Source organism: Protopterus annectens, chromosome 17.part0 (assembly GCF_019279795.1).
Source record: "Protopterus annectens isolate FY-2018-M chromosome 17.part0, PAN1.0, whole genome shotgun sequence".
Taxonomy (NCBI): domain Eukaryota; kingdom Metazoa; phylum Chordata; order Ceratodontiformes; family Protopteridae; genus Protopterus; species Protopterus annectens.
In genome coordinates this window covers 587,055,945-587,077,920 of record NC_056751.1, presented here as the reverse complement: position 1 = coordinate 587,077,920, position 21,976 = coordinate 587,055,945, and the positions used below count along the sequence as shown (strand labels likewise).

Here is a 21,976-nt window from a genome sequence, read left to right as displayed (position 1 = left end):
TTTCTGGACATTTGCCCAAGAAAATAAAAATTCAGGGTCCTTGTATGACATCTACCTTCAGGCGAAAGGACTCCATTATCATTTGTAAATATTGTGACTGTTACCTTGGATCTGTAAAGTAGACAGAGTACTGAGTGTGGCACAGGCCACTCAGTTTCAGTTAATGGCCCCAGTGTTGGACAAAGCAGGCAATTAGGAAAGGAATGAAGGAGTACAGGTGGCTCACCTCTTACAGTGGTAGGACAGGGTTTGCATGTACTTGAAGGCACTTGGGATACTGCAATCTCTGGAGAGCCCACCACTCATGCCATGGGGGAGGGGCAGGGCGGCTTGGAGGAAAACACTTGTGAAAGTGAGGGGGTGTTCTCCACAGACATCCCATTACTCAGCTCTCCGCAAGGCCTTAACAGCTGCATACATTTAGGGCCATGGAGAAAATGCAGAAAATGTACAGTTGTGTACACTTACCATAAATGTAGATGTTCAAGTGTATTCACTGTTGCAGTCATCACATTTGGGTTATCTGCCTGCAGGTAGCCCTCAGCCGGCCTGAATACCAGAGTCTTGGCATTTCTGCATCAGATGCTGTCGCTTCTTCCATGACGTCAGGTCGACAGGGGTATAAAACATGCAGCCAAGGCCATTACATCAGTTTTACTTGCCCCAGATGTCAGGTACCCCCACAGTAGGAAGCAATTATATGGTGTGGAACACCCCCAGCAAAAAGCAAATACACTTAGTACAAGCCATGCCAAACCAAAAAGGATAGGTGAAAGCAAAGACAATCAGGGGGCTGGAGGGAAGGTAACCAGGACTGCAACAGTGAATACACTCGAACATCTACATTCATGGTAACTGTAGACAACTGTACTATGTTCTTCGTGTTTCATTGTTGCAGTCATCACATTTGGGTTGATTCCCAAAGCTAAGGAAGGGAGGAGGGAGATTAAGAAGCATTAGGGCTGGCAATCAGGCCCAGTAAGACTGCTGAGGCAAATCCAGCTCTGGATTTAGAAAAGATAGGTAAGTGGTAATGCTTGGTGAAAGTGTGTACAGAGCACCAGGTTGCAGCTGCCAGGATGTCCCTGGTAGGGACTCCTCTGAGAAATGCAGTAGAGGTAGATGTAGCCCTAGTGGAATGAGTTCTTATCCCCTGTGAGGTAGGTTTTCCATGGTGCTTGTAGCAGAAATGGATGCAGTGTGCCATCCATTTGGAAATAGTTTGCTTTGAAATGGCCTTCCCCTCTGCCCCTGTAGCAAAGCTGACTAGCAGCTGGTCAGATTTTCTGAGAGGCTTAGTCCTGTCCAAATAGAATCTAAGCTGTCTGTGCACATCCAGAGAATGCAGTATCCTTTCCCCTTTATCCTGAGGATTAGGGAAAAAAGTAGGCAAATGAATGGACTGGTTTAAAGCCACACTAGACACCACCTTGGGCATAAAAGATGGGTTAGTCCTGAGGGAAACCCTGTCCGCATGGAAGATAATGAAGCATTCCATTGCCATAATGGCCTGCAGTTCAGACACTCTTCTTGCTGAAGTATGGCTAGAAGTAAAGCTGTTTTCCAAGAGAGGAATTTCAACTCTGCTGTAGCAGCTGGTTCAAAGGGGGGGAAGAGTAAGTTTTTCCAATACAAAGTTAAGGTCCCAGGCTGGAGTAGGAGCTCTCCTGGCTGGTCTTAAATTTTTGGCCGCTCTAAGGAACTGCTTTACCAGAGGATGAGAGAAGAGGGGTGGCTCAGTATTATAGTGAGCTGAGATGGCTGAGGCATGAATCTTAATGGAAGAGAAGGATAGGCCCTTGTGGAGCATCTCTGTTAAGTAATATAGTATATGAGGTAAGCTGGGCACCGTTGTGCCCATCCCCTGAGACTGGCTCCCGGAACAGTATCTTTTTCACTTTTCTGAATAGGATTTTCTAGTACTAGGCCTCCTTGCCTCAAGAATGATATCCAGCTACTGCTTACTGAGGGTTGCTAGAGGTGAGCTCAGGGGATTAGCCAGGCTACAAGGTTTGGGGTCTGAAGCTGAGGGTGCAGAATCTGGCCCCCCTGCTGGGACAGCAGGGAAGGAGTCTGAGGCAGGTTCCATGGTTGTAGCCTTGTCAGAATGCATAAAAGAGGGTACCAGTTCTGGCATGGCCAGTCTGGTGCAATCAAGATTGTCCTTGGCTTGTCCTCTTTGATCTTTATTAGAACCTTCGAGAGGAGAGGCAGAGGAGGGAAAGGCATAGACTGAGAGGCATTCCCAGGTAAAGGACAGGGCATCCACTTTTCAAGCTTGACTGTGGGGAGTTCTGGTGCAGTATTATTCAATTGATAGTTCTGAGGGGAAGCAAACAGGTCCACCTCTGGTGTCCCCATCTGTTCCCAAAAAGCTTGAATATTTTGGGTTCCAGTTTCCATTTGTGCAGGTCCATGAGATTTCTGCTTAAGTCATCTGCCAGTGAATTTAATTAGCCTGGCAGGAATTGAGCTTGTAGGTGCACTTGGTTGCTCAAGGCTGTGTTCCACAGACCCCATGGCTAGCCTGCAGAGTGGGTAGGAATGGGTTCCCCCTGCTTGTTTATGTACCACATAACTGTGGTGTTGTCTGTCTTTACCAATAGTTGTCCTGGAAGAATAAGCTCTTTGAAGGCTGTCAGAGCATTCTGTACAGCTAACATTTCTTTTTGATTGATATGCAGGTGCATCTGCTTTGGGTTCAATTTGCCCTGAATGCACTGCCCTGCCATGTGAGCACCCCATGCATAGTCTGATGTGTCTGTTGTTAGGGTTTGGGCAGCAAGAGGTAGAGTGAAAGAGAGTCCCTTGTTGTGGTTGCAGGCCTCCGCCCACCAAAGGAACTCTGCCCTTAGACACTGAATGATAGGAATTATTGTTTCCAGGTCCTGAGAATGTTGACACCACAGACTTTTTTAGATACCATTGAAGTTTCCTCATATGCAGTCTTGCATATGGAATTACCAGAATGCAAGAGGCCATGAACCCCAGAGCTTGCAGTATTTTCCTTGCAGATAGCTGGGTTATTGTGGCCAGTAGGTTGTCAAATAAATTTGTTTTTCTGGAGTGAGGAATGCCATCTGGGAAGTTGTGTTCAAGCTTGCTCCCAGGAATACAATCTGCTGGCAAGGTACTAGGTGTGATTTCTTTTTGTTGATGGTGTACCCCAGTGAAGCTAGAAGTCTCTTTACAAATTCCAGGTGTTGTAATAGCAAGTCCTGACTTTCCGCCTGAATCAGGAAATCGTCCAAATATGGGTAAATCTGAATACTTCTCTGCCTGCAAAATGCAATGGCTGGAGCTAGGCAGTTTGTGAATACCCTGGGTGCAGTAGATAAGCCAAAGGAAAGTACAATGAACTGATGGTGCATAGAGCTTGCCCTGAGGCATAGGTATTTCCTGCAAGATTCCTTTATAGGGATGTGCAGGTAAGCTTCTTTTAAGTCTAGGGTTGCCAGCCAGGCATCCTTGGCAAGCATAGGAAGCAGCTGTTGGAAAGTTAGCATTTTGAATTTTGGAACCACCAAAAAGGTGTTGAGAATAGACAGATCCAGGATAGGATGCCAGGTGTTTTCTTTTCTGGGAACCAGGAACAGTCTTGAATAAAAACCTTGTCCCCTTTGTTCTGCTGGGACAGGTTGAATAGCCTTTATGCTGAGGAGAGAAAGTACTTGTTTTGGGGCCTCCGACCACTGGTCTGGGGGGAGGTCTGGCCATCTACTTAGGGTTGGGAGAGAGTGGAAGTGGAATCTGTATCATAGGGAAACAATGTTTAAAACCCATTTGTCTTGGGTAATGAGTTCCCCGTTTTTTTGCATGCAGGGTGAGATTTCCTCCTAAAGGTGCAAGTAGTTGAGCAAGGCTTGGAGTTAAGGATAAGTCATTGTGCCATTTTACCATGGGGAGTGGCTTACTACTCCCTGATTTGGTTGTGGGAGCACCCCACTGCTTAGATCTGTGCATAACCTGAGACTAAAGTCTTGGTGGTCTGCTGCCCCTGGGTTTGGACTGAAAAGGCCTGGAAGGGACTGGAAAGGACCAGTTCTTTGAAGGCCAATGCCTACTGAATCTAGTTGGCTGTACTTATAAGAAATCTTTAACAGTTTGCATTGATTTAGCTTTTTCCTCCATCCTTTTGAGGACTTCTGCTTTATTACTAAATAGGCGCTCTTGGCTTAAGGGTGCATCCAGTAATTTTGCTTTTACCTGATCTGGCAAGTTTTGTTCCTCAAGCCAAGCATGCCTTCTAAGTACAGACCCAGTGACAGCAGCCCTGCAAGTTGCTTCTAAAGCATCAAAACCACACTGCAGAGTATGTTTACCAACTTGGTCAGCAGAATGCATTAACTCTTGTAAATCTTTCAGTTCTACCCAGTCAGAAATCAACATAATTTTCTGTTTAATTAGCCCCATAATATGCTGCTGATACTTTAACATATGAAACTGGCAATTTAAAGCCCTAATGGCCAGAGTAGCAGAGGTGTATACCTTCTTACCCTGTCTATCTAAAGCCCTGGAATCCCTGTCCGAAGGGGTAGGATTTTTGGTAGTAGTAGCTGTAATGGCCTTTGGTCCTTGGGAAATGGTCTCTGGATCTGCAGTAGGATTCTTGAAAAGAAATTTGTGCGAGTCAGGCACTCTATAGTACCTGTCAGGTTTCCTGGGAGCTGGAGACAAAGTATCCAGGTTAAGGCTGGATTCCAAGAAAACATCATCTACAATCTCCAGAACAGGAGAGATAGCAAGAGGCCTGTGCTGAAGCAGGTATAAAAATTCCATGAGTCTCTTTTTGGACTGAATAGTCCTGGCTTTCCCAGCAGAAATGCTCCCTAAGGGTATGCAAGGTTTCACCAAAAGAAAGATATTCTGGAGGGGAGTAGAGGGAATGGAATCCTCTGCATCAGCATCTTCTTAGGCAGATTAGTGTATGTCCTGGTAGTCAGAAGGAACAGAGATATCAGAATCCTGATCAGAGGAATCCGAAGGAAAATCAGTTCTAGGTCTCAGATGGGGAAGGCTGGCTTCCCCTAATTAGGGTAATAAGGTCTTCAGCAATTCTAATCATTTGTTTTTGAGGCATGTGGGCCTCAGAATGTGCTTTGGTTGTCGGTTTCCTAGGCTTAGTGCGAGCTTTAGGCGTGAGGAATTCAGTATTTTTGGCTTGAAACGAAACTGTCAGTTTGATCTGAAAATCAGTAGGCCTGAATACACTCAGAAGCCGGTGCCTGCACAGCGACTCCGGACACATCCAAGGTAGAGACATCCGCAGGTTCCACAGTCGAAGATGCATCTCGCGGCATACCAGACTCCAAATGAGTCTCAGTAGAGGCCTGCAAATCTGTAGAAGTGAGTATCAGGGGCTGTGAAAGTACATCACTGAGTACCGGCGGACTGGCGACTAGCTTAACGGTAGCATCGTCGGCAGTTTTGGACCTATGCGGTCTGTCTCTGTCTTTATCCTTACATTTTTTCAGAAGATTGGTAGTTGGATGGCTTAATGAAGCCATTTCGGAGTACGGAGATCGAGAGCGAAAGTATTTCGCTACAAAAATAGCCCGATGACGAATAGTATGGGCGTTGAACAAGGCACAAAACCGACAGCGAGGGACATCATGTTCAGGGCCTAAACAGGTGACGCAGTAAGAATGAAAATCTCTATGAAGTATTTGCTTTCCACAGGCAAGACAATTATTAATTTTTTCTGACATCGGTTGGAGCAAGAAAAAAGGATGCCCAACGGAGTACTTATCTTTTAGAAGACTTCAGGTCTGAAACTCGAAAACAAAAATTTCAGGAGTCGGCCGACCGACACTTGCGAACTGCTTCTGCTTCGGGCACCGGATGGCAAGAAAGACTGATGCAATGGCATCGGCTGCATGTTTAATACCCCTGATGACCTGAAGTCATGGAAGAAGGGACAGTATCTGATGCAGAAATCCCAAGACTCTGGTATTCAGGCCGGCTGAGGGCTACCTGCAGGCAGATACCCAAATGACTGCAACATTGAATCACGAAGAACCTCCTTCAAACCACTCTAATAGCTACCTCAGTGATGATCCTGTTCTGTAAACCCTCACCTGAAATAGGGAATGGATGTGCTAATAGAACAAGAGATAGTCTGCTGTCCAGCAAGTAGCTAGGGCAAAAAACACATTTCATATATATGGATTGTGTGTGTATATATATATATATATATATATATATATATATATATATATATATATATATATATATATATATATATATATATATATATATATAAACATATACACATACACACATATATATATATATACACACACACACACACACACACACACACACACACACACACACACACACACACACACACACACACACACACACACACACACACACACATATATATAAGGTTTGCATTTAAAAGGTTGAATATTTGGAATCCTGAACATTTGCTGGTTGTGATGTGAATGCTGAATGTGTATAACATCAAAAGCATGAGTTGTTAAAGTGTGTGTGTGTGTGTACATTAAATACTTACAAAACTTATAATTTGGATGTAAAACACTTCCTCCAACAGCAATTGCATATACTCCAGCAAGTTTGAAACATTAGACAGAGGAGCCATAGAGAGAGAGAGACGAGAGTGAGTAATAAAAAAAAAAAATACAAAGCAATTTATCAGAAAGTCCTTTATGTAAGTACAATAACACCTGAGGTGTGTATTATTGTGGAAGTAATGCCCTTCCAGGGGTCTTGGGAGGGTATTTCCACTATAACCCACAATCTGCTGGGTGTTACTGCTTGCTTGAACCATTAGGAAATTAGTCATATACTATTTAATTCACACCAGCAATTTGTTCAGTTTTGCCATTTATCATGAGCCAGTTAGTCAAGCAAGTAATATTATTTATTTCTTGAGCCAAATTCCAAAATAAACTTTTCTGAATTTGCTTTTTTACTCAGATCTTGTTTTGATTTATGTGTCCTGGTAAACCCTTTGGAAATGTTATGGTTAATTTCATGTAGTTACAAAAACTTCACATGAGAAACTGAGAGAAAAGTGTGATCAATATGCAGAACAAAAATCAAACCTTTTTGAAATTTCAGACATGTCAGTATTATTCTGAACCAAAGAAACTCTTCACTCTCCGTTCACACTTTCCTGTTGGTGTCACTGAATTCAATTCATTAAATACAATTTGAATGACTTTGTGTTTTTAAAAAGGGAAACCAGTGTTTGCACATAGAGAGGATGTTTCACCAACCCTAAGGTGCCATGATGTCATATCTAGTGTATGTGAGTAGGGGTATGCAAGGATGAGAAGTCTATCCCCACCTACCAAATGAATGCATGTGGCATTTGCAATCAGTAAAAAAATGTTATGCCTGTATTTCCATTCTGCAGACTGGCATTCAGAAACAGACCTGAAATTGTGTAGAAGAATGTACACTAGAAGAGACCTGTTGCCCATTTCAAAATAAAAGTCTAATAGTTGCATCTTTTGCTTATTAATTTTCACCCCAGCCATGTGATGTGGCCCTCCACTTTGTGCACCATAGCTGTGCAGAATCCCAGCCTCTATATCCAGCATGTAATAAAATGTGTCATTCCTTCTGTACGTATGGACCACTGCAGCACAGACCACTAAAAGCACTGTGCTGATGTCTCTTGTCACCTCAGTCAATAAGTATTGCATAGATACAGTTGCACATCATTTTGGATTCATGCTGCCAAGAATTTTTGTGAATCACTCCAGCTAGCCATTTAACATATTTCTGGCCTACATTTATATGAGGCAGTCATGCTGGAATGAATTAGTTGTTTAGTGCATAGGCGTAGTTATAAAATTCCATTTGTACTACTCCTTACTGAATTGCCAGAACCCCCTTGTATATGTTGACTATGTAAACCAAGCTGTATAACTCACAATCTGTTTCTGAATCCAACACACTGTCTTCAAGTTGTGACTTGCTAATTAACATTAGTCAGTGAATGCTACTTCACTAATGCAATGTGCAGATGTCATATTTTATATTAATGTAGTCGGGGCACGGGAGGTTAGTTTAGTGATTCAAGGGCACGGGAGGTTAGTTTAGTGATTCAAGGGCACGGGAGGTTAGTTTAGTGATTCAAGAGCACGGGAGGTTAGTTTAGTGATTCAATGGCACAGGAGGTTAGTTTATTGATTCAAGAGCACGGGAGGTTAGTTTAGTGATTCAAGGGCACGGGAGGTTAGTTTAGTGATTCAAGGGCACGGGAGGTTAGTTTAGTGATTCAAGGGCATGGGAAGTTAGTTTAGTGATTCAAGGGCACGGGAGGTTAGTTTAGCCATTCAATGTGAGGCAACCCACCGAGTTCACAAAGAGAAACTACTTCCCAACTTACTGCATTGCTGTAGATAGAGGCAAAATGGAAAGGGAATAAAACTTTGATATTCTTTTTTTTTTTTTGAGTCAACATAAAGACTAGTATTTTGTCAGTGTAATATGGTTTGTTTAAATATGATTACCTATTTCAAAAAAATGACTCTGACAGTCCAAGCAATTATAGAACAAATATTCATTTCCATTTGAGCTGCTGCAAAAAGCCATTTCTGCTAGCCTATTCCTCATGTCTTGTTATGTTTCCAGTAGGGTTCTAGGTAGCCATTGTATCTATAGCTGTTAAGCTAATGAAACCATGTGACCTGTTAGGAACTGAAAGTATCCTCAGGCTTATCCACTGAATGGTATCCCTGCAACACTGGAACTGGCATTTACCAGTCCACTTCTTTTCCTTGAAGCACAGTAAGCGCTTTATGAAGTATTAGTCACAAATGCTTTACAATTAAGTTTCCTGGAAGCAGATGGAGACACGTATTACACAACTGTCATCCTAAGCATTTCTTATTGGTGACTCTAAAACACTGAAAAAGTGAGATATGAATAGAAACAATACAGGTAATTTTCTGAGTGGTTACCTCAATTGTAGAGGGTTCTGATTTCAGTTTTCATCAGGCACTTTATTAAAATGTGTGACTTTTATTTTTTTTATTATATTTTCTACATATTATTAATACCGTATTGAACACGCATGATTTATTTATCTCATTTTATATACATTTTATTGTAAGTGGAAGAGAAGTGTATGAAAAATGTGAATGTATAGCAATTTTTTAATCCTAACTCCCTAACGCATCTCAATGCAGATCTTCACAAACAGTCAACCAATAGGCACAATCAAGGGAAGGCCTTCACTTCTGAAAATGTAATATAGCCCTTGTGGTAGTCCTCTCCTCATAGGTGAATGCATCCTATCAGGACTCAGGTATGCTGGTAGCCCTGCTCTCCGCTTATAGATGAATGCATCCTATCAGGACTCAGGTATGCTGATAGCCCTGCCCTCCCCTCATAGGTGAATGCTTCCTATCAGGACCTATGTCTGCTGGTAGCCCTGCCCTCCCGTCAAAGGGGAATGCATCCTATCAGGACCCAGGTCTGCTGGTAGCCCATCCCTCCTCTCATAGGTGAATGCATCCTATCAGGACCCAGATCTCCCTCCCCTCATAGGTGAATGCATCCTATCAGGACCCAGATCTGTACTATAGATGCACTAGCAAAATGCCAGAAAAAGGTCAGCAGGTAAATACCTCATTACCCCCACCCCAATAAATGCCCATCTGACACCCACACCAGTAGCAGAACCCAGTGATACAGGCTTGCATGGAACCATTACATTTTGGGGTATTGCAAAGTGATTTCTCCTTCTGGTACAGAAGCAAAGTATCAGACATCCCTTTGCGACACTGGCTGGTCATGCACTGTATACACATGCTGCAGATTTGCTTAAAGTCTGTTAACAAAGGAAAACTGTCAGGAGTATTCTTCCTTATCCAAGTTTTGCCAAAAGATGATGCCCATCTCTGGCTTTCACTGGTTCAGTCACATTCATTACACAATTTTAAATTATATGTAAAGTAACTAGCTGCTCATAGAACTATTCTAACATCACTATTTGCTCTTGAATTTACAGAAGGTTTGCTGACCATACGAGCAAAGCCACCAACAGAAGAGGAGTATATTGATGTACTGCAGAAGTTTAAATACTGTTTCAGCCTATTGGTAAGGTCAATGAATGACAGTTGTTTATATATTCTGTTGGTTTACTTATGCTTGAATAGTGTAACATCTGTATTTAGGTGACTGAGTGGAACCATTGACACCATAACCCCTTTTTCAGTGGCAACATACAAGTGCAAGTATGGTAATTGATTTCTTGGGGGGTTGGCATAATGGTTAAGGTGTTCAACTTACAAACACAAGGTGCAGGGTTTGATATTTACATTAAGTAATTGTCTAGGCTTAAAATGGCCCATAAAGGGCTGTTAGCCTAGTATGAATCTAAAGGTTGCACATATGCAAAGGGAAACTATTCATATACGTAAAATAAAAATGACATTCTGCTCATGTATTTCAAAAAATATTTTTTTTCTTCTCCTGATACCTTCCCTTCTCAGCATATTCATTCCTGTTTTCAAATAAGGCAGGAATGACAGCATTTTCTTCCATTTGTTCCCCTCAGCACAAGCAGATGGCAAGAGTGTATGGGGAGGAACATCATTCAGGCAGCCACAGGGGTATTTTTTTGTATGCCCTAACCTACCATACCCTGCAGCATTTGATGGAATGGCTACAATAGTGACTTCTAAAGTATGCACGTGAGCATGTATACCCAACTTTGGTTGTAATATATACTGCTTGATATGTTTGCATCTGTCACACCCCAAATGGTGTAGGTTGTTCACTATGACACCCAACCTCTGCTGATTGTCAGTACAGTACAGTACCGAACCTTGCTACCACCCTCCTCTTGGATGAATGAGTTGATGTCTGCTGCTCGCTGCACATTCTCTGGTTGATCCCTTCTCACGCATGACTCTAGTTGATCCCATATCATGTGAATTGCACTTAGTGTTTCATCCTCTACATTACAGAGACAATTTTTTTTTTTAATTTTGATCGAAGATGGGTAATTCTTATGGTGAAGCAGTATTCATGTAAACAAATGTAACCTTCATCTATCTATACATATGATACTGCTTAGATGACCATTACAGAGAGCTCACAAATCCTTTCTTCATGATATTTAGGATTTGGGTTAATATTTTAGAGCTAACTCACATGTCTCATGTACTGCTGAAAGCACAGAAGCATCAAACTGCTTTCAGGTTGAAGGTTCATGTTTCTTTGATAACTACTGCAGGAGACGTACTTCATGAAATGAAAAACACATTAAAATGTATAAACTTGGTGAACAAAACTTTAGGATAATATGTGCCTGCATTTTATTCGCACTTCTTTGCACTAACGTATCTCAAGCTTAAAGAAACTGTCATCACTAATTGCACAATACTCATTACTAAAGAATGCACGTGTAAAGTCTGATGCTACAGTCTATATCTCAGCCCCTGTACCACCTTACTAATGCCTGCTAACCCTCCCACTAAGTATAGCCAAACTATCCACTTATGCTTTGCTTATGAAATCAATAAAAAGGCTGAAACATGCATGTTCACCATACCGCTCAACTTCTTAGAGCAAGAAATCTCGACAAAGCCACAAGTAATGGCCCAAAAATGGGGACACTTTTTAAATATTGCTGTTACAGACTTAGGAAGTTGATAGAATAACTGGTTTTGAGCTAGCATGAATTTTCTGAAGGATATGAAGTCTGAAACTGAAATGGTTACTATTATTTTCTGACTTCAGTCCTCAATGGTTTGTTAGTGATTTGATAGAAAACCATAATTTTATGAGAAAATGACCAAAAATATGAGGCAAAAATTTGGACATTCAGTGAAAATCTGGAAAGTTGAGAGGTATGGTGTTGACAGCTCGTAAGGTTTGGCTTTTCTAGCCTGAATGTAGCCATAAGGACTTAAGAAGTAAAAAAGTAATGGACATTCAGAACCCATGTAGCTGAAACAATTGATGTCCTTAAGGGGTCATTTGCAAATATCTCACAGGCCTCCATTACAGGAGGTTTCAGGTATCACACTGTGAAACTAGCTTGGCTTGGTTTTTCTTGCAGTTTTTCCTGAATGGTTTGTCTGTGTGATCTATTTATAATTTGGTTTGAACTCTGCAACTTACCTTAGAAAGACCTTTCCTGTAACACTACCAATATATAAGACAGGCTAGACATATACCATACATATCAACACATACACAAATGACTAAACCTATTTTCTTACATAGCCGTTACTCAGATCTTAACTTGTAACCCTTGCACAATCAACACCCTCCATCTGGAACCCACACTTACCTGCATACACTCGATCTGTCTTCTTCTAAGTTTCAGGCATCTGACAAAAATAACATGGGGAAGAGAAACATTCAACAGACTGTATGGTACCTACAGAGATCATGTTCTAAATATATGTGCCATCTCCCCAGCAACTAATGCAAAAAGTGTGTATGTACGTACGTGTGTGTGTATGTGTGTGTATATATCCAGATGAATAGATAAAATGGCCCCTATTGAAATTCCCGTATATTACATGTATGTGTGTCACACTAGCAGTTTAAATCTTGTGTCATACAAAAAGGCAGTAATTAAATAACAATTCACTGTCTTACCGCTGCACACCATTATGTTGCTAGTTATGCCCCTGATGATGATGTTTTAGGTTACAATAAAACAGCCAACACAAACCACCAAACAGATTAACTTCACTGCAACTTGAAATAAAAAGTCAAAAATAAAAGTCCACATGCAAGTGAAGTGAATGGCTGTAAAATATATCACTCTCAGTCTTCAAAGAATTGGTTCCTTGTTCCAAACCACGATAAGAACACCAACACGCACAATTCCAGTAAAAAAGGATTTTTACTGACAGTGCTAGCATACAATAAATCCTTTTTTACTGGAATTGTGCGTGTTGGTGTTCTTATCATGGTTTGGAACAAGGAACCAATTCTTTGAAGACTGAGAGTGATATATTTTACAGCCATTCACTTCACTTGCATGTGGACTTTTATGTTTTAGGTTACATTTATTTAAACTACATGTAATGCAGAAAGTTTTCATATTATATAATATATAGTGTCAGTGTAGCAAAAATGTATGAACAATGAGCTATTTAATAAAAATGTAACTGTATAGTTGCAGTTAATCAGTAAAGAAAGTCCATCATGAACATAACAGGTTACGTAGTTTCATAGCAGAACCACTAAAATGGTGGCATATTAAAATCTTTGTGTGTGTGGAATGTCTTATGTGCAACAAAAGGAAGTAATTGTGTCTTCTTTCACACACACTACATTATCCTGGAAAGTTTTGATAAAACTTGTGCCAAACAAGCATATTTTCCATTAGATGCAGATGTCCAAAACAAACCCCAAATAAAAGATGAAAATCCCTTTTACTTTATATTTTTTCATTTTTTTATCTCAGCAGAGTTATATATGGCCTGTCCTATAGATGGAAATTTTAAAGTAATGGAATAACTTTCACAAATAAGTGATATAATGACTGAGAAGTTAAAAACCAGTACAGATGATGTGTTGGACCAGGCATGGGCAAACTACGGCCAGGGGGCCACATGCGGCCCGTTAAACGTTTTGATTCTGCCCGCCAAACTTGAAAAAATTTAATAAATTAACCTTGTTATTGTTTTATTTCCCCTGCAATTCTGATGTTTCCTCACTAGATGGCGCACTCTAGATATATTGGCTTTGTTGAGGTGAAGCGTAGGCCTATTACTCCACTTTACCCTGCACTTTACCCTTTGACCCACCACCCCTCTATGAAGATGAGCGGACCCAAGAAAAGGAAACTGGACAGAGAATGTCGAGTGTTCAATAAGGAGTGGACAACTAAATATTTTTTCACTGAACACCGATCATCTGCTGTTTGCCTGATATGCCAAGAAACTGTGGCGGTTTTTAAAGAGTATAATATTAGCCGTCACTTTGCCACAAAGCACGCTAATTATGCTAGCAAGCTCTCAACAAAAGAACGGGAAGCTGCTGCTGAGAAGGTGGCAGCTAATTTGAAGGCTCAGCAAAGTTTTTTTCACTGTCAAACTGCCATTCAAGAGTCAAGTACCAAGGCCAGTTTTATGCTTTCATTCAAAATAGCAAAGGCCAGCAAACCACTGTCTGAGGGCGAGTTTTTAAAAGAATGTATGGTAGAGACAGCAGGTATTTTGTGCCCGGAGACCAAAGGCAAATTTGAGAAAATCAGTTTATCACGGCGGACAGTGACTCGCCGTGTGGAACTAATAGATGAAGATATCACCAGCAGATTAAACAAAAAGGCGAAGTCATTCACTTTTATTCTTTAGCACTGGATGAAAGCAACGATGTCAAAGACACTGCTCAGCTCCTCATTTTTATCCGAGGAATCAACAAAACTTTTGAAATAACGGAGGAGTTTCTGACAATGGAGTCTCTGAAAGGACAAACACGGGGAGAGGACTTGTTTGAACGGGTGTCTGCTGCCATCGAAAACATGAAGCTTCCCTGGAGTAAGCTTGTTAACGTCACCACAGATGGGTCTCCGAATTTAACGGGAAAAAACGTTGGCCTGCTGAGGAGAATCCAGAATAAAGTGAAAGATGAAAACCCTGACCAGGATGTCATTTTCCTCCACTGCATCATCCACCAGGAATCTCTATGTAAATCGGTGTTACAGCTGAATCATGTTGTGAATCCTGTGGTGAAACTCGTCAACTTAATACGCGCACGGGGACTTCAGCACCGTCAGTTCATTGCGTTCCTGGAGGAAACTGATGCGGATCACCAGGACCTGCTTTATCACTCCCGTGTCCGCTGGTTGAGTTTGGGCAAAGTGTTTCAACGAGTGTGGGAGCTCAAAGAGGAGATTGGCGTGTTTTTGGAGTGGCAGGGGAAGACTGATGAATTTCCTGAGCTGAGCAACAAGAGCTGGATGTGTGACTTTGCGTTTGCTATGGACGTATTTTCACACTTGAATGAGCTCAACGTGAAACTGCAGGGGAAGGAGCAGTTTGTGCATGACATGTACACAAACGTGAAAGCCTTCAAATCCAAGCTGGCTTTATTCTCCAGGCAGATATTGAAGTCATTCACTCATTTTCCTAGACTAGCCACGCTGAAAGAGGCCGGAGCAAAAGTAAAGAAATACAGTGAGTCACTGGATGCACTGCACGGAGAATTCTGCCGTCGGTTTTTGGATTTTGACAAAATTGACAAGTCACTTCAATTGGTGGCCTTTCCTCTGTCACAAGACCCCGAAACAGCTCCAGAGGAGCTTCAGCTCGAACTGATCGACCTTCAGACCGACCCTGCCTTAAAAGAGAAGTTCAGCTCTTTGAAACTAAATGACTTCTATGCTTCACTCAATGATGCCACGTTTCCAAATCTAAGCGAAAGCGCAGATGATGTTGGCTTTGTTCGGCTCTACCTTCGTGTGAACAGACCTTCAGCATCATGAACATCAACAAAGCCAGCCACAGATCCAAGTTAACAGACCTACACCTCAGATCCATCCTGAGAATCGCCACAACAAAACTAACTCCAGACTTTGATGCGCTGGCTAAAAAAGGAGACCAACAACACTGCTCCCATTAAAATGTGTGTGTCTCCGTGATACGCACGTTGTTAAAATAAACAGTGCATGCAGATCAAATATAACGCTTCACAGACTGACTTGCTGCAACTGTTTCATCCTTGCACTGGTCACTGTTGACTTTTGGCACCGGGGTAACAAATTGAATAAAAGGAATAGGACAAGTACATCTGCATCTCCTACCGTTTTTGAAAAAAAAGAGTCAGGAGGAGAGTGATGGTGATATCCTGAAGGATAACAGAACTTTCAGTGCTTTAAAATAAAATGGTCATTTATTTGATTTTCAGTGTTTAAAGACTCATTTCGAAGTCAGAGATTTTATTGTAATGCTTTTCTTCATTTTCATTGGAAATTAAAGCACATGTTTTCTCCATATCCCAAGATGTGTATTTTTCCCCCAATGAGGTGATGTTTTCAAAGCATGCCATCTATCTGCTCCTGTTCCGGCCCCTTTGTCAAATGTTAGAACTCAATGTGGCCCACGAATCAAAAAGTTTGCCCACCCCTGTGACAGTAGTTAGATGAAGCTGTGTTTCCATATGATATGCAGTATGAGAAACACAAGAAGAATTTTGTATTTGATGCAATGCAAGAGAGAAAGAAAAGCTGAAACAGTACAGCGCAGATAATAATTACTGAAGCCAGCAGATAACACTACTGACTGACATCCCTGAAATATTTCAAATCAGTGTCTCTCTCTACGTTTAGCATTAAACACTGACACTTTTTGCATGAGTTGCTTGGGAGATGGCTCATAATATGGTTAGAACATAATCTCTGTGATTTTATGTGTGTCACTATGGTGAACACAGCTGTTTGAAATGTGATCAGTTCACATTTAAATTTCACAAACATCAAGGAAGGTAAAATATTATCAGGTGAAACTGATGAAACTGTAGCCCTTTGGAAGGCAACAAAAGTGCTCTACCTTTTCCTCTCAGTTTTGAAACAAAAAGTGATAGCTGGGTCTGCTGCCGAGCTTGTTATAGTCTAAAAGGTCAAATCAGTCATTCCAGTAGCCACCATGAAAATATCCCAGTAGCCACCAGCTCTGGTTTCATTGGTCATTCTGGATATTCATTTAAGTTGCTTGCTGAAATGGAATAATATTTTAGTCAGAAAATGGGCAGAATTTTAGAACTCATTATATTGCTGTTTTCTTCAAGATCTCGCCAGTATTAGTAACATTGCACGTTTATGTCTATCAGACTGGTTGACTGATTTCTGATTGGTAACTCATCTTCATGCACCTTCTCAGACTCAGCCCAGGAGCTCTCTCTGCTTTAGAGACTTACTCAGAGTCACAAAGTTAGGCAGTGGTGGCTGAAGGACTCAAAACCTGGAACACTGGACCACAGGAAACAGCTCATTAACAGTCCCTTAATCCTCTGTGACAGCAGCCAAAGATCTGATAAGCCAACATATTTCTCCAATAAAAGTCAGTGGAGGAAAGCTAAGTTGAATATGTTCACCAGTGCCCGTCTGATTCTGACAGCATATAGCGTACTTCATTGCCAGTATCATTTTTCATCACATACCACTTTTCTGTCATTTCTTTTGGCCACAACTTTGAACCATCTACTAAACCATAAATACACCAGTATTGCACTGTACTACTATAATATAGATTTAGCGCTCTAAATGTGTGTAAAATGCCTTACATCAACGTTGTTCTAAAAAAAATCCAGCCTCCATGAAGAAGAATAGTAAAAGTCAAACCTGAAGGGAATTCATTGGAATTCTATGTACAAATAATTTATTAACTAAGCTTTACATTTCTAAAAATAATATTTATCATTATTTTTCACATTCAGCAGATCTTCTGCATACTACAGAGTAATATTTTATAAGTCAAATATGATGTGGAGCTTTTTCATTTTGTTAACCGGAATATCTCTCTACACACACACACAGATATATATATATATATATATATATATATATATATATATATATATATATATATACATACATATATATATATATATATATATATATATATATATATATACACACACACACACACACACACACACACACACACACACACACACACACCCTTTTTCTAGGGAAAAGTTCTGTTTGTAGCTCTGAAGTGAACTTTGTGTTTATTTCATCAGGTGAGCTGGCACTGGTGAATGAAGCTAATGAAACTCTTTAATGCTGTAAGGATTGCTGTTGTTCAGTAATGAATGTGAATGAGTATGTTTCATTCAAACTGGAGACAGAGTAAGTTGTTTTTGCTGAGATACTGAAACAGTAGTTTGAGGGAACTAGCCTTTTTCACCACCATTGTGCAGTCTTAGAGTTAGTATATTTTAAGTTGGATGGATGCGAGGGATGTGCAGAACATAATTTTTAGTGACTTCTGTGACTTTGATAGGTTCCTTTTGTGTCAGTATTTTAATGGTTTAAGATATTAAATATTAAGTTATCCATGCAATTAATACTTAACTGCAGTGTGCAGCTCAACCTAGCCTTTCTGATAAGACTACTGAGGCCTCCACTATGTGAATTCAACTTTTTGAGTAACTGCAGAATTTTAAAACTGGAGAAAAACTCAGGAATGTACTTTTTATATATGCACTTACATTGTCTAACTGATCCAGCTGTTTAGAGCTGTTTTCTGCATTGTCGGATACTGTTTCTGCATTTTATTTTGTGCTTTGAGTAAATCTGTTTGGACTGGAGTAGAGGCCATCTTGGATTAAGTAATGAGTGACCTAAGTAAGAGTTAGACTAATTGCTAGAACACGTGGGCTTCAGATTTTATTTGTTTTTCATTGGTCCTTTTGTTTTCTTGTTTAATACTTAGTGCACAGACTGCACTAAGGGAAGCACCACAGTAATTGTATTCACATACTGGGTAATTTACTCAAGTAAATTCCCCCCTTGTAATATTGAAAGGGAACCTTCATCTAAGTTACCCACATCTGTTCTGTTTACACTCCTTTGATTGGGCTGTGTTGAGCTGCATGGAGCTGTACCAAGGTAAGCTGACCTGAGCAGATATCTGTAATCCTTCTCTTACCTGTACAGTCCGGCAGTTCTGCAATCCGACAAACTTCTCTCCTGTATTATTCCACTTGATTCTCTTTAGTTCCTCATTAATGTTCATCACACAGCAGCACGGGTCGTCATGGAGAGACAGCTGACCGATCCTTTTTCTATTGGCAGCCTTACATGGTATCCTAAGACAGTGCATGAACTGCTTCATGCTCACTGAAAATGATCTCCTACTTAACCCTAAGGACACTACTTGTGAGATTTGTACATACTTAACTAAACGGAAGGCATCCCACTCTCAAACAGAAGCATGCGGTGAGCTTAACACTTTCTTACCCCCACCCACACCTGCACATCTACATTTGTAAACACAAAAGTGTCTTATGCTGATGCAGTTAAAATGTCTTTACAAAACCTCCAACTGCTAAATGTATGCCTCACCTTAAATGCTCAAATCTACCTCCTGCATGCTAACCACCCTTAACAAGTGTAAATCAGCATTTAGCACACTCTGACATTACTTTAAACTCAGACACAGACAGGGGTCACACAGCTAATATGCAGAAGCCCTTAAGGCGGCAGGACCAAGTTTGTACATCTGGCAATGTTCTGGCCATAGGAGATGCCGTAATTGGACACAAAGATGCTCCACTGACCAGGATGAAAAAAAAGTGATGGTTAACTGCCTGTCAGGTGCCAGATCTGAAATGTCATTAGTGCCCTACAGCCTTCAAACTAGTTTGGGCATTTAAAGGCAGATCTTGCCTCCTAAATCCATTGGACTTTTTTGAAGAAGTCACTGAAGCATTAAACTTAGACAAATCACGTCACACTCCATACCCAGATTTCACTAAAGTCTTTGATACCAGATTACATGATGGCATTATTGATAAACTAGTCAAACTAATTGTAAATCCCTGTGTTACATGCTGGATTGCATACTGACTCACTGACACCTTGTCAAAAGAGTACTTACTAGCAGTATACCCAGGAATATGTATTGGGACCACTCCTGTTTGGTATCTTCTTCTCTGATATGAAGGCTGTCACCAAGGAAGTAGTTAATAAATCTTGCTGATGACTGCAAACTGGGAGCTGTTATAAACAACTCAACCTACCACTGGATTCTCCAAGAGGACCTAACATGCACTAGCAAGTGGTGATTAGACCACAGCCTCAAATTAAATGTCAAGAAATGCAATGCTGTATCCTCTGGCAAAGCTAGGTCCCCATGGTTCAATCACAAGGGTAGCTCCCCCTAAAAACTAACTTGGTCATTAGAGACTTGGGCACTTTCATGGACAATGATGAACTATCCTCTGACAATCATAATACAACTGCTATAAATACATTATTTTATATAGCCAGACTAATCAACAGGTACATATCTTCTAGATCCAAAGAAGTCATTAGCCCTTTCTAGTCTCTTTTCGTGCCAGTTAGAGTGTATAATGCCCCCTTTGGTATGTACTTATTTAAGTATATGACCCATCTCAATAGACCACAGCATTTTCTTAGTAAGACAATCATGAGCATGTCTATCCTGAGCTATCATGTCTGCCTTAAACTGCTTTCTCTCTTGTCTGTGTCCTATTGACTTTTGAGAGTAGGCCTCTGCCCAGCCTACAGAGCCTTGTACGATCTCATCCTATGCAACCTCCTTCACACCCACAAAACTAGTATCACCTTGAAATGATTGCATGTGCTGGCAGCAAAGAGGGAAAATATGAGTTTTACCTTTGTTTTCTACCTTCCCCCTCTTCTCCAAGTTTATTTAACTTCAGACTGTGTACATAGAGGGACCACTTATGTGTGTGCTTGCCTGCCCCGAAATTGGGGGGAAACTCTTTTTGTGTGTGGTACAACCTTGAGAGCATTGCTGCCTTGAAACTGCAACCTTCCAAGTATATAAATGTTTTATTTTAACTTATTCACTTTTAGGCTGAAAGACAACTGATTAAACATGGTAGACCGCTTAATGTTCTATGTTACATTCAGAAGCCAGAGTACTGTGTTCGTAATCTCTTGTATTAATTTAGTTGTTCAAGAAATATCTGTTGCTCAAGAAATGTTTAACTATGCATCAGTATCAAAGTGCATTATGTGCAAACTAGTAATGTTGACAAACTGTTTAATATAGTGACAGACCAAAAATAATCACCAGATGAATGCTGCACCTTTTTTTGTGAATGTGGCACCTAGACTATGGCTGAAATGGGCCATGTAGTGATTAGCACCATCCTATCATCCTGATAAACAGATAGATAGACAGACAGACAGAAGAGGTAAACAGATGGGTGGTGTATGTATTATCAGGATAAGCTTAAAAAGAAAAAGGAAACTAATATAATTTATAACAGATTGTGATCTTTATGGCACATACTTGGGTAGTGAAACATTGTCAGAACCTTGAAGAAATCCTTACAAATAGACCTTGAATTGTAACATCTCAGATGAGTTATCCTCATATCTTACAAAGTGAGAGTCAGATGACAGAGCCAAACGCACATTTATCTTGTTTTCATTTAGCTAGGTTCCCTGAAATACCCCCCCTCCAAAGACAAGACACTTCTTGGTGAGACCTCCTTAAGTATGGAAGTGCATTTTAGTCCAAAATGCAGCAGTCATTTGTGCCCCACAGTTGCTACAGAAATCTATATACAAGTACTGAAGTCTGCAAAGTGATTTTAAGTGAAACATTTGTATAGTTGCTGTTTCTTTTGGTGAAAATCTTGACTATTTAGAAAATAAACTCTTGTTGTGGGTTTGAAAATACATTGATCTTATTTTCTGATCATTTCTTAATCCTTTCATGTCCTTTTGTGATAACACACGTTTTTGCATAGCTACACAATAAAACAGATGTTTGCTTTACACTATTACATAGATGTCTGTTCTCTTTTATTCCCCCAGTGCATGTCAGTCCTTGAAACGTTCCTTTTATCTTTTCATTGTACTGTTGTCACACATTCATATAACATGTCTAATAAGCCAGAAATCTATAAACCACTTGCTGTGTTTAATGACAGTTTCACAAAACACATTACACAATGGTTAGATGTTTATTAAATGTTTACAGTGCATTCTTGTAATGTCTTTGTAGGTGACATTGTTGCTTGTTTCTTAAAAGAAAAAGGTAGCAAGATGTTTGACAACCTGGATTAAATAAAAAGAAGAAAAACTGAGGATAACATCTAGCCACCCAAACTGCACCAGTGTGTCCTGTTAGAGATGAGTTCTAAATTCACGTGGCCATCAGCACTTTTCTCTCAAGATGTCTAGGAATTAGAAACTTTAAGCGGCTTAGAAGCAACTCAGCAAATGATTGTGTAACATTCTTAACCAGTTTGTAGCACAATTTCTATGATGTAGCCACCCCCCAAACATACATGCATA

General features: G+C 40.5%; 1 protein-coding gene across 1 annotated transcript in view; it reads left to right on the top strand.

Moving 5' to 3' along the window:
• EPS8L1 (EPS8 like 1) overlaps positions 1–21,976 on the top strand; it is a 270,983-nt gene that overhangs the window by 186,719 nt on the left and 62,288 nt on the right. The window contains exon 9 of the mRNA XM_044059439.1: positions 9,995–10,083. Within this exon, the coding sequence (XP_043915374.1) occupies positions 9,995–10,083 (89 nt within the window). The remainder of the gene's footprint in view (positions 1–9,994; positions 10,084–21,976) is intronic.